The sequence below is a fragment of the Calonectris borealis genome, chromosome 5, assembly GCF_964195595.1.
Source record: "Calonectris borealis chromosome 5, bCalBor7.hap1.2, whole genome shotgun sequence".
In the NCBI taxonomy this organism is placed as follows: Eukaryota; Metazoa; Chordata; class Aves; order Procellariiformes; family Procellariidae; genus Calonectris; species Calonectris borealis.
Window position 1 is genome coordinate 6,688,392 of NC_134316.1, and position 13,795 is coordinate 6,702,186.

The following is a 13,795-nucleotide window of genomic DNA, read 5'->3' on the forward strand; positions in this document are numbered from 1 at the left end:
CTGATGGGCAACGTAAGATGGAAATGGACTTCTTGCATACCCGTGGCTTGGGTGGGACAAGTGGTCCCCTTTTCCCCACAACCCTGGCTTTAGTCACACCTGGCATCTGAAAGTCATTTTTAAGAACTTAATCAGGTGCAAAGCAGAGAGTCACCCTGCGAGGAGGCAATTTGTGACCAAGGTTTGACATCCAGCAAGATGCCTGGCGCAAGTAGGCATCAGATGGGCTTATAGGTGTTAGATGGTGTTGGTAAATCCCCGTAAATCCCTGTAAATAACAGTATTGATTTGAACACTGGAGTTGATGGGAATTAGGACCACCAGGTGCTCAGGCAGGATCCTACCTGTGGGGCTGCAGAAAGCCTGGGCAGAAAAGCCGACCTCGGTGACGCTCACACGCCGAGGAATGCCCAGACTCTGCCGGCGAGAGATACTGCAGCGGTACGAACACCTTTCGTTTGCATCTGCCAACGGATACAAGGCAGGCATGGGCTATGCCCAGCAGGAACATTTCCCACTGAGGTTGGTGATGAAGCACAACCCAAGTGCTGCTCAATCCAGCCTGCAACTCCAGCAACACCACCCAACCACCGAGCAATCAGGAAGGAGAAGACCACTGCTGGAGCAGATGCCCGATCCAGTGAGGCCGGTATCCTCCAAGGTGACCTGTGACAGAAACACCTGGAGCCGGTGCAAGCCAAAAACCTAAATCATAGAATCATAGAATCATTAAGGTTGGAAAAGACCTCTAAGATCATCAAGTCCAACCATCAACTCAACACCACCATGCCTACTAAACCACGTCCCCAAGCGCCTCATCTACACGTCTTTTAAATACTTCCAGGGATGGTGACGCAACCACTTCCCTGGGCAGCCTGTTCCAAGGCCTGACCACTCCTTCAGTAAAGAAATTTCTCCTAATGTCCAATCTAAACCTCCCTTGGCGCAACTTGAGGCCATTTTCTCTCATCCTATCACTGGTTACTTGGGAGAAGAGACCAACACCCACCTCACTACAACCTCCTTTCAGGCAGTTGTAGAGCGCAATGAGGTCTCCCCTCAGCCTCCTCTTCTCCAGACTAAACACCCCCAGTTCCCTCAGCCGCTCCCCATCAGACTTGTGCTCCAGGCCCTTCACCAGCTTCGTTGCCCTCCTCTGGACACGCTCCAGCACCTCCATGTCCTTCTTGTGGTGAGGGGCCCAAAACTGAACGCAGGATTCGAGGTGCGGCCTCACCAGTGCCAAGTACAGGGGCACCATCACCTCCCTGCTCCTGCTGGCCACACTATTTCTGATACAGGCCAGGATGCCGTTGGCCTTCTTGGCCACCTGGGCACACTGCTGGCTCATGTTCAGCCGGCTGTCAACAAGCACCCCCAGGTCCTTTTCCTCTGGGCAGCTTTCCAGCCACTCTTCCCCAAGCCTGTAGCGTTGCATGGGGTTGTTGTGGCCGAAGTGCAGGACCCAGCACTTGGCCTTGTTGAACCTCATACAGTTGGCCTCGGCCCATCGATCCAGCCTGTCCAGGTCCCTCTGCAGAGCCTTCCTACCCTCCAGCAGATCAACACTCCCGCCCAGCTTGCTGTCGTCTGCAAAGTTACTGAGGGAGCACTCGATCCCCTCGTCCAGATCATTGATAAAGATATTGAACAGGACCGGCCCCAGTACTGAGCCCTGGGGAACACCGCTCGTGACCGGCCGCCAACTGGATTTAACTCCGTTCACCACAACTCTCTGGGCTCGGCCGTCCAGCCAGTTTTTTACCCAGCAAGGAGTGCACCTGTCTGAGCCGTGAGCCTCCAGCTTCTCTAGGAAAATGTTGAGGGAAACAGTGTCAAAGGCTTTACTGAAGTCCAGGTAGACCACATCCACAGCCTCTCCCTCATCCACGAGGAGGGTCACCCGGTCACAGAAGGAGATCAGGTCAAGCAGGACCTGCCTTCCATGAACCCGTGCTGGCTGGGCCTGATCCCCTGCTTGTCCCGGACATGGCTCGTGAGCGCCCTCAAGACGAACCGCTCCATGATCTTCCCCGGCATCGAGGTCAGGCTGACCGGCCTGTAGTTCCCCGGATCCTCCTTCCAGCCCTTCTTGTAGATGGGAGTCACATTGGCAAGCCTCCAGTCATCCGGGACCTCCCCAGTTAACCAGGACTGCTGGTAAACGAGGGAGAGCGGCTCGGCAAGCTCCTCCGCCAGCTCCCTCAGTACCCTCGGGTGGATCCCATCCGGCCCCATAGACTTGTGAGCGTCCAGGTGGCGTAGCAGGTCGCTAACTGCTTCCTCTTGGATTATGGGGGGTTTATCCTGCTCCCCGTCCCTGTCTTCCAGCTCAGGGGGCTGAGTACCCTGAGGATAACTGCTCTGACTATTAAAGACTGAGGCAAAGAAGGCGTTAAGTACCTCAGCCTTATCCTCATCCTTGGTGGCAATGTTCCCCCCGCATCCAATAAAGGATGGAGATTCTCCTTGGCTCTCTTTTTGTCATTAATATACTTGTAAAAACATTTGTTGTTGTCTTTCACGACAGTGGCCAGGTTGAGTTCTAGCTGGGCTTTTGCCTTTCTAATTTCCTCTCTGCATGACCTAATGAGATCTCTGTTCTCTTCTTGAGTTGCCTGCCCCTTCTTCCAAAGGTGATAAACTCTCCTTTTTTCCCTGAGTCCCAGCCAGAGCTCCCCGTTCAGCCAGGCCGGTCGTCTTCCCCGCCCGTTCTTCTTACGGCACATGGGGACAGTCCGCTCCTGCGCCTTTAAGACTTCCTTCTTGAAGAACGTCCAGCCTTCCTGGACCCCTTTGCCCTTCAGGACTGTCTCCCAAGGGACTCTCTCGACCAGTGTCCTAAGCAGGCCAAAGTCTGCCCTCTGGAAGTCCATGGTAGCGGTTTTGCTGGCCCCCCTCCTTACTTCACCAAGAATCGAGAATTCTATCTTTTCATGGTCGCCAAGCCCAAGCCAGCCTCCGACCACCACATCTCCCACCAGTCCCTCTCTGTTTGTAGGCTCCCTTACCAGCTGCATCAGGAAGTTCTCTTCCACACACTCCAGGAACCTCCTCGACTGTTTCCTCTCTGCCGTGTGGTATTTCCAGCAGACATCCGGAAAGTTGAAGTCGCCCACAAGAACAAGAGCTAACAATTGTGAGACTTCTGCCGGCCTTTTGTAGAATACTTCATCTGCCTCCTCATTCCGGTTGGGTGGTCTATAACAGACTCCCAGCAGTATACCTGCCTTGTTGGCTTCCCCCCTCATCCTCACCCACAAGCACTCGACCTCATCATCACTATCATTGAGCTCTAGACAGTCCCCAGTTAAGGTCGCCGACGCGTTACCAAATGAGCTGCCCAGGCATCTCCCAGGGATGAGGCCTCCTCTTTTACGAAGTGCAAAGTGGAAAGCATTTAGCAGGTAGACCATATAATTTTTCCACTTCAGCTGTACTTCTCCTGGAAACAAAAGGGTTTCTTACGTGCTCTCTGCCTTCAGCTGGGGTTCACACCGTGCTATAACATGGCTCCGTCGTAAAAGTATGGGTCGGGAACAGCATGGTTTTTGGGCAAGCCCCCATGCTAGTTCGTGGCTGTCACAGATATTGCAATTACATGAATGCTTCAGCTGAAATATAGTGTTCCTCGGTGGATTACTTCATTCAGGTCCGTGGAACGTGTGTAGGCAGAAAATCCTTATTTTCTCGCCGAGTAGGTGTGCAACTTCTATATCAGATGCTTACCTATCAAAACATACGTCTAAGAGATTATCTGTGAGGGTGTAACGCCACGAGATGACAAAAACAAGCGCTGTGAGCAGCTGGCGGGGACAAGAGCATGGCAGGTCCAAGCTGTTCGCATCTAACGAGCAGAACCTGGCCAGCTCAGTAAAAGTGTCCACCCGGTACCCTGCAGAGTGAATTTAAAAGCAGACATTACCAAATCACGTGGTTTTCTTCCTTAAAAGCGATTCATAAGCTCAAGGGAGCTTGGTCTTGGGAGATGGGGTCAGGAGCCCCATGCTGGGTGTCTGGCCCTGGATAGACTCTGCAGAAAGGGGTGTTTTGCCCAGGACACAAGGGCTATTGCAATCATATTTTTTTCTGGGTACCAACTGCATGCTTTTCTTTGCAGATATAGGGGAAAATGGCTTTGGTCACCGATCAGTGGTTCCCAAAATCCTGAAGTCCTTAATGCTGCAAAGACCAGGCAACAAAAAACAACAGCTGACCTGCAAGCATGAAATGCAAAGCTTGGCTTTACAGCTGATCCCTCAGTTGTTACTTAAAAGCTGTGTTGTTTTGCAAGGCCCAAAACCTCATACTTTCTCCTTACTGGATTAGAAACCGGCACATTACTGAAGTTCCTAAGTAAAACTGGGTATCGTTAACAATGAGTTCCCAATCCGGCGCTCATACTGACCACACCACCGCCTTCTCCTCACATTGGGGTTGTCCTCCACTCCCCATTCGAGCAGCATATAAAATAGCAATCATCCCGGCCCGCCAAGAGGGCGGGAAGGCACGGTTCTGCGGGACAGTTACGCAGGGAGCATCTTACCCGAGCACCCCACATCGTGAGCCACAGACCGATCGCCCACCATGAAGCATTTCAAAGGCAACAGAGAATTAATCTCTGTGACGGGGGATGCTATCTCCTAACAGATAGCATCCAAAGAGCGGCTCTGATGAAATGCATTAGTTGCCCCAAGTACAGCAAAAACAAATGCTGCGATAAATCTTGTAAGCTGCCAGAGACTTTTTTTTTGTTCCCCAGGCTCCCGAGTTTCCACTACTTCATAAAGCAGCAGGGAGGGATGGAGCAGCCTTCCCCATCGCAGGAGGGGAAGGCATAAAGCCCAGCACTTCGGAGACCGTGTGTGAATATCTCCCCTTCAGCAGATCAGTGAAGGCAGTCACTAACACTGTGCAATGTCAGCGGGCAAGGGTCTACACCTGTCCTGAGTCCAGGGGGCTGGGGACACTGCCATGCCTCCTGGCGCCACCTCCCCCGGTCTCCAAAAACTTGTCGGCTGCTGAAGTCTGGGCGGAGAGACCTGGGGAAGGTCACCTGCTCTGGTTTCATAGGCTAAAAATGGGCTGCTGGACATCACAGGTGGGATGCGGGGCTAGACGGAGGCTGCTCCAATTTCTTCTGCATCGCCAATGACAAGTCAGAGGTGAAAAATCTAAGAAGCCCCATTGGGAGCAGTAAGTGGAATTTCCTCAAAGCCCGGGTATTTGGGAGGACAAGCCTTGAGGGGCAGCTGGGGCAGCATCTCCTCTGAGCCCATCCCTCCGCCGAGGGGGATGCAGGCTGGGAGTGAGGCGTGGGACTAGGGAGAGGCTGCACCTCGTGCTCCAGGGGCAAGCAAAGCCATGCCAGACCCAGCAGCTCCTTCAAGCATCCAGGTGGTCTGAGGAACTCCCGGAGCATCACTCTCATACTGCCGGGTCGGAGACGCCGCTGCAACCCACCCCACCAGGAAGGGAGCTAGCAAAGGGTCCTGGGTCATGCCGGGGCTCTCGCTGCCTTCTCCGGACCAAGCCGTTCAATCCCCCCGTGCCTCCACCCCCCTGCTCGGCGCACGTCCCACGGGGCCGATGCACACCACCACACACAGAGCGTTTCATTACAAACCTCAGAGTGACAAGGAGTGTTAAGCAGATATAAAGGACATCAGTCATTTACCCATCTGGTGGAAAGTCTAGTTGCTGGCAGAAAATAGAGAGGATTGTGTCGGCAAGATCTACCATATGGCACCATTATGTGCAGCTTTGCAAGTGCTTTCTCTGAGCGTGCAAGCAAGATTTCAGCCTTTGAAGAAACGCCGCATTGTTAGCCTGGATACGCAGAAGCCTCTTGAAAGAAGCCGTGGCAGATGGCACAGCTTTGTTCTCTTGGTTCGCAGGCAGCTCGTGCAGCCCCAGATATTCCCCCTCGCCAGGGCTGAGCAGTCCCACGGCACAGAGATCCTCCTGATGTGTCCTACGGGAGGACCGACGGCTCCTGAAACTCCTTAAATCCAATGGGTGTTGCCTGGCGGGTACCACACCGCTGCACAAGCCCCAGGAAGCAAACACTGCTGACCTGAGCTGGTGGGATGCACCGGTGTCGGTGCAAGGAGAGCTGCATGGAATTGCAAAGCCTTGTCCCAGCCAAAGGAGTTGCAAATTAGTAAATCTTCCTGAAATACCCCACTTTTGCCTGTGCCTCCCCGCCAGCACCTGCTCCTCCCTGGGTGGCTGAGCCTGGCCGGAGCCCCGGCAGGACAGCGGACAAAGAAAAGCCTTTCAGATGGGGCCAGTGCCCGCTTGAGCGACATCCCAACAATACTTCGACGAAAACCCATTCAGCCCAGGCGGGGGTAAGGAAGGGAAAGGGAAAAGGTTCCTCTGGGAGGAAGCAGTGATCAGTCACTGATCACAGCAACAACATCTGCATCTGCCCTGAGCCGGGGAAAAGCCCCTGCCTGCTGCGTACCGCTGGCCGGGACAGGGTGCATCGCCCCTGCAGCCCAGGATGGACACGGGGCATTTCTTACAGGCTAATTGCTCCTGTTTGTGCCAAGGCAAAAAAAAAAAACATCCCCCGTTTCCCTGATGTTCCTCTTGAGAAACATTTGCATGGCCACAGAATACAACCCTAATTATTTAAGTATTCTATTTAATTATTCTAGTTAAAATCCAAAGTGTCCATCTAACATAAAGCAGGCCATAAAACACACACCGGGAGAGCAGATCGAGCCCTTAGCTGACCTTGGAGTCACAGCTGCTCCACGTTCCTCTGCAGCTCAGGCCCTTGTCCTCTGCCGCTGGCACGGGACAGTCACTGATTTCTCATGCTACGGACGTTTCCTGACTCAGACCAACAGGCATGCTTAAAAACACCCGAAACCGAACACCGAAGAGAACATTTTGCGGGATGGTTCCAAAGAGAAGGAGTTTTTGCCCTTTAATGCATGCAGCAGGCTGGGATCTGCGGAGCAGGGACCCTGCTGGATCGTTGGTCTCTGGGGGAGGAATGTCCATCGCAGTGACCAAACCCACTACTGCAACATCCCCAAAGACACCGCCTGTCCCAGGCCTAAAATTTTCCACCCTTGCCACTCTGAGTCCTTAATGGGATCAAATGGGGCAGAAAAGTCACTATTAAGCTGCAAGAGTTGGCCAAGGACCAGCCCGAGCTGGCAAAGCCTCCAGATCACCTCCAGCCCCTTTGACTTCCCTCAACCCAATTGACTGAGACAACCGAGGACTTTGGAGGGAGCCCTGGTCCCACAGAGCGGGCACAAGCCATCCCGCCCCGGACGGTTGAGCGTGACGCAGGGGTCCCGCAGGCGTAAAAATCAGCCCAGCACCTCTGAGTGCTTTCTCTGTCTCTCTTCCAAATGTTACACAGTGGGTTTATACAGAAACAGTGGGACACTTTCCAAACCATTTAACTAATGCTGAAATTTAATACCCGACACCAACAGGTTACTGAGAGCAAGAAGGAGCTGTTGTAACGAAGGGGGGGGATTTGCAACTTCACTCCCCCAGAATGGGAATCTGCCCTCTTGCGCCCGCGGGGCAGAGCTCGGCTTCCCCCTCCCTCCCATCCGGCACTGGCTCAGGTCGAGATCTGCCTGATGGGTTTTTTGGGGAGCCAGGAGGTTACAGCTGCTTGCATGGGAGCACGGTGGGCACCTGCTGTCCCTCCTCCCTATATGACTTCAGTCCCCGGGGAGCCAGCACGGCTCCTGCTGCAGCATGCCCTGGAGCAGCAGCTGCCTCCGAGCCTTATTCTCACCCTCGGCTGGGGGAAAAAACCCCAAATCTTGGCAGCATGGAGCAAGGGATGGAGAGCAGAAGGGCCACACCAGGGCATACCCCATGCCCAAGAGGTCCCTGCGAGTGCCGCTGGGCTCCTGCCTCGCTGCACACACAGCAGTTACTTGCGGCACAGCCTCTGCATGAAGCACCTGGCTGAATTTCGGGGAGATGCTTTGAAAATCTCAGGCTGAGGAAAACATTGGGGGCGTGCAGGTTTGATAGGGCTCCAGTGCATGAGCCTCTGCAGATGCCTCCTTCAGCCTGGCCGGCGACGCCGAGCTGCAGGGCAACAAGCCCCTACACTGCCTTCGGCCGGGGCACGGCGGGAGTTTTCCATGGGAAAGAATTTCCCCAGGAAAATCTGTTTTGGCCAAGTTATCAGTGAAGAAAAACGTGGAACAGAGGCATTCGCTCCACCTGAACAAACCAAACCTGACTGGCAGCGTTTTGCCTCTTTGCAAGAAGAGGTCCTGCTGCAGGGACGTCTCATCCCCATCGTGCTGTGTCGGGCGTCCCAGTCTGCCTTCTCATCCCACCCATGGAGAACGACATCTGGGCAAAACCGGGTCTCGTAATACAACCTGGAGCTCTCCTCTACCAAGTGGCCTGGCTCACCAAAACCATGCCGCCTGGCATCTAAGGGGACATGCTATACCATGAGGTGTGACCGACCAGCACCACGACTCCCAGCTCCCTCTGCACATCAAAACACCATAGAGAAACCCCATTTCACTGCGGAATCAACTCAAAGTGGAGCACTCTGGATCCATCCATCAAACCCCACCAAAATGTTTTCGCTTAGAGGAAATTAAAGCTTTTTTGGCTGTCAATTTTTTTTTTTGATCCATGTTTTTCAGAGTTTTGGTACCAGTAGATAAAGAAACAATATCATGACTCCCCAAATCTCAATTTAGCCCACACCCAAGGATTTCTGAGAAGCAGAGTACCCAGCAAGTAAAGTCACTTAGCACCTGTGGGGGACAACCTGCTTTACCGGCTTGGACACTCCTGCATCACACTGGAGGTGCAAAAAGCCAGACCAGCCCCCAAGTCCTGCTCTAAGAAATCAAGGCTTTCTAAGGAGAAAGAGAAACCACCCCAAACTGGCAGGACTTCAGGGACGAGCAGAGCTCAAGGTTCAGTGCAGAACTGCTCCCGACAGCAGCCCTGATGCTCCCTTCACACCAAAGCTTGCCTGAAAACTCAAAACCAAGCCTGAAAAGACTAGAAAAAAGGTGAAAAAAAGGGGGGGAAATAAAGAAAATAAAAAGCATCCTACTTACCACCAGCTCGGTGAACATGACGTCCAGCTCCTCCACTGGCGGCATGGGCAGCGCAGGCTCCATGGTCTGCAGGGCGAAGCTGCTGTCATTACGCAGCCGGTACGTGATCTCGGGGTGGTCGCTGCTGCGAAAGCAGCAGAAGATGAAGGAGATCCCCCGACCGCTCCTCTTCCTTGGGGCCATGGCCAAAATCTTCTGCGTCCCTCCCTCCTGGGCACTAGATCCTGGGGGGAAGAGAAGAGAGGAGGCTCGAGCAGCTGCCCCGCAGCACTGCGCTCCCGTCCCACCGAGGGGAGGAGGAATCAAAGCCACCCACGCGCTCGGCGTGGAGGAGAAAAGCGGAGACGGTTTACGTGCCAAATATTTCTGCTCAGATTTGACATTTACGGTCCTGGCAACCTTGACGACTGCGCGAATTAAAAAGATGCATTTGCTTGCCTTGTGCTGAAGCCGGCAGTGGCAGGGGGACGCGCCGCCATTCCCATGGGGAGAGGGGTCCTGGATCCCCACCGCTGCTGCAAATCCCAACAAATCCCGGCTGACCTCCCCGCCCTGTGGCAGCCAGGCCAGCCCCCATCTCAGTCCAGCCAGAGGTATGGCAAATTTGGGAGGTTGCTGCCAGGAACAGCTGGATATGCTCGGGGCCACCAGGTACGTGGTCCCCAGCAGAGGTGACTCAGTGCTTGAGGATCTCATGTGGTTCAGGATGCCCCGAGCTACAGACGGCAGCAGAGCTGAGAAAATATCCTATATTCTCCCCCCAGCTCTTAAACGTGTCCCTAAACATCCACCGGCAACCACCGGTTGGGCAGCTCTTTTTCATGGAAAGTTTTACTTGGCTTTAATTAGATAAACCCCACTTGAAATTCCAGTAAATATTTACAAGACGCAATTTCAGCTGATAAAAATCACACAGTGCCGGTAGCTCAGACTCTCCTATGCAGTGCTTACGTCGGGCATCGCTCGCACCGGCGGTCGCTTGGGTTTTGCTGATTTCTGAAACTCAGGTTGGGAGCAAAGCTCAGGGCAGGAGACATGTGTCTTGCCCAATCGATAACGGCAAGGACGAGGCAAATATTGCCCCAAAATTGGGACTGTCAAGTCAACGATACAAGAGGAAGGCCACCTACGAGGAATGAGGACGGCGGAGAAACACTCTAACGAGAAAAAACAACCAGCAAAGTAGAGAACTTTTAAAAAGCCTAAACATTTGTCTTATAAAGCCACACACCCACACATTTTATCTCTGTGAAACAAGACGCCGAGATGTTAAGAGACAGGACAAACAGCCAAGGTTAATGCAGAAGGTTGAAATATGGATGACTCAGATTTATTAACAAAGCTATGAAGGGACTTGGGAAAAAAGGTCAGCATTTGGAGAGGAGTGTCTGATCTCCCTGGAGCCAGCCATTCCCTTCCAACTACGGATTTATACGCCCAAATAAACAGCTGCTGTGCCCCACGGAGAGCCAGCGCCGGAGGCAGGTTGGAGGCAGACCTGGGGTCGGACTCTGCACCACCGCTTGCATGGCAAATGCTACCCTCCCAAAATAGGGACCTTACAGAAAATTCAGGCTCTACCCACATTACTTTAACAGAGGATCTGACCCTTGAAATTGTCTTCCATCGCATATTTTTAGCACATGGTGTAATCATCTGCTGAACCACAAATGATGAGAAACGGTTATTGGATCTTCACAGGGGATAATCCTAGGCTGTGCAACTGCTCTGTGCCCAGTCCGGAGGGTCCCCCCTTCTCGAAGAGCCCCAAATCTCATTTCACATTTAGTATCTTGCGTGTAGAAGAATGCAGCCACTGGAGGAATTTCAGCTGTCGTGAAATCTCTCTCATCCCAGCTTCCCGGCAGCCAACACCACAGCGAATCCATTAGCAGCCTGCTGGCATCCCTTCGGTGTTAGGAGGGTTTTGGGACCTGCTGGGGAGTTTCTTTCCTGAAGGAGGGAGGGAAACAAAAAACCAAAGGCACACAGACTTCTGTCCCCCCCAACGTGGAGGAAAACGTTGCAGGATTGGGTTTTAAAGAGCCACGAGGAGCAGGGCGCAGAGGGAGATGCTGGTGGCTGCCCAGCGTGGGAGCTCGGTGCCGACCCGCGTGTCCTCAGCTGTGCAAAGTTTGGTCACTTGGTCATTCCCAGTCCGTGGGTATGGCCATGCGCCCCCAGAGCAGGGCCTGATCCTGTTCCTGCAGCCAGTCTGGAGCAAACAGACCCGTTCTCCTCCTCCACGGGGCGTTTTCCATCCCCTTTTCAACATCACATCAACCTCGTCCTTGAAACCCGCTGCTACGTATTTTTGGGCTTGCAAAAATGTACGGAAAGCTTTTATCAGAACACCACCTGCTCTTCAGAGATACACACTCCTGACGATGTTTTACGAGGAGTTTGAATGACAGACCAAAAGCCAAGATTTTATTTTGGGTTTTAAGGCAGACAGTCATGTAGCAACCAAGACAAGGTATTTTTGAGCTGCTTCCAGCTTTGGAGCTACTGAGGTTCCTCATTTTCATTTATAAACAATTAAAAAAACCAAACCACCCTATAGTGCAGGCTGAGTGGGCTGTAGGTTATTAGCCACCAAGGCTAAAAAGGGATAGAGAGAGAGTATGTTAGCTACCAGGCAAATGGCATTAAACCTTCAGAAGGCTAATGAATATTCATTGACGTGATGGATCAAAATCAAAACACGGCTCCCTGGCAGGTTGTGGGGAGCTGCAGACAGCGCAGATTGCACCATCAGAACCAAGTCCAGCTACGCAGACTTCTCCTTCCCTGCAAATCCTACAGAAATCAGTTATTCATGGAGAAAAACTGACAGCCCCTGGCAGTGTTAAGGAGGCTGGTGTTAAGGAGAGCAGAAGGGGCCAGTTCCACGCAGCACCACATGTTAAGTGTCCTGCTCCCACCTCCCATTTATACCTTTGAGCACTAATTAGATCAATAAATGTAAGTCAGATTGTGATCTAATAGTGCCTTCTGGCCTTTACTATTGAGTGGGCCAGAATAAATTAAGTTTAATTGCCCCTGCACATACAGAGCCAGGGAAGATAGGATGCAAAGGGTCATTGAGGGAACTTCTGGCCAAACCCCAAATCCCAAGAAAGGACTGATGGGGCTGAATCATTCCCAAATAACTTCGCTTTCACAGAAACAAGGGTGGAAATGTATGTGCAATGGGCTCAGCCTGAAAGGCCAGGGAGAGAAGGAGGAGGAGAAGGAACTTAGCCCAGGTGAGCCACCAAGACCGACCAGGGTCCCCACGCAGGACAGAGGCCATGGGCTGCAGCTCAGCGATGCGCCGAGAGATGAGTTTTGGTTTTCCCAACTCTAAAAAAAGCACAAAGCCTACATCGCCCTGAGCAGTGCTTAAATGAAATCAGTCATTAGGAGAAAATTGGACCCTGGTGTCGCTTCCGCCTTTGCTTTAAGGAAATGAGAACAGCAATTACCGCTTGCATATTCAACAGCCTCCTCGGCAAGCTAAATTAGCCCGCATGGAGCAACATGCTGCCAAAGCCTGTCTGAGACCGATGCCCCAACAAGCTGGTTTAAAGCCAGCATCAGTATTGCAGCGTTGCGGTCTGCAGCCTAAAAATACCCAGCAAGGGTACAAACACATGCAAAGGAGCGTGCACGCTCCCCTTCACACCCGCCTCCAAACCCGCCCAGAAGCTAGGAGCTAAATCCTCAAATATGAATATTAGCATGTTGTTTTTCTGGCTCCTCTCCCATCCCCTCCCAAAAGAAGGATGCAAGATCCCAAGCGAGTTCTTTCTCAACGGCGAGCTTTATTTCAGTGCGTTGCACAAGAACAGAGTATTTTTGTGCAAGGGCAGTAATGCTCACTGACCGTCTCTGCCGAGCCCTGACCAATTTCGGCATCTTGGGCCACACCAAGCTTTGCCACCGCCACCCCGCAGAGTTTCGGCGCCGCCTGGGATGCTCCCGACCGATGGAAATTTTCTGATTCTCTTCCATCGCTGCAAAGTGACCTCCTTGGCTGGTGGCGGCCAGAAGGTGCTTGGCCTCGGCAGGCAGTTTTGCAAGACACCGTCACCCCCAACAAGTGCTAGAGCCACATGTCCTGGACTACCTTTTACAGCACGTAGAAGACAGAAATTTGGCATCCCACACATTGCACCCTATGCTTGTCCCATCCCACCGCCGAGCAATGGTGCACCCTCCCACGGCGCTTCTCCCCATGCATGTAACACCCAGCACACAGTGCAGTGCTGGGGTGCACATCAAACCCACTAATTACTATGCATCATTACTTTAAACAAACATTTCTAGATGATTTTCCTCCCACGATAAGTCACATCCAGACCTCCACAGCAATAAAAGCTAGATGCTCCCATGGCATTTTTCAGACCAGCTGTACGTTTGAGGCATCCCCTGAAAAACAGCAAAGCCTTCCCTGGGCATGTTTTGATTTTTCACCTTACAGACCCAAGACAGCCGGCACCCTCTTTGGCCTCGCCCGTTAACCCAACCTCTTCTCAATCACGACCGGTCCCAATTGCAAGCCCTCCAAAACCTGTGTGCAGTGCTCTGCCCACCCGATCAGGCAGCAGCATTTGAGCTCATCCCTCTTAAGAGTGAGAAGTGCTGCTCTGTTTCATGTTTGCACCAAAGCCAGTGCAAAGAAACTCTTTTTAATGAGGGGCATCCAAGCATTATTTAATTTTAAAAAT

The 13,795-nt window shown here is 52.6% G+C and overlaps 1 protein-coding gene across 3 annotated transcripts in view; it reads right to left on the reverse strand.

Annotated features, from left to right (window-relative positions):
- Positions 1-13,795, reverse strand: part of DAAM1 (dishevelled associated activator of morphogenesis 1) — a 99,733-nt gene that overhangs the window by 52,935 nt on the left and 33,003 nt on the right. For 2 of the 3 annotated variants that reach the window (XM_075150851.1, XM_075150852.1), the window contains exon 1: positions 9,084-9,365. In XM_075150851.1, the coding sequence (XP_075006952.1) occupies positions 9,084-9,266 (183 nt within the window). In that variant the 5' untranslated portion in view covers positions 9,267-9,365. Of the gene's footprint in view, positions 1-9,083; positions 9,366-13,795 lie in introns of those variants that run through there. The other variant, XM_075150850.1, reaches the window with a different exon arrangement.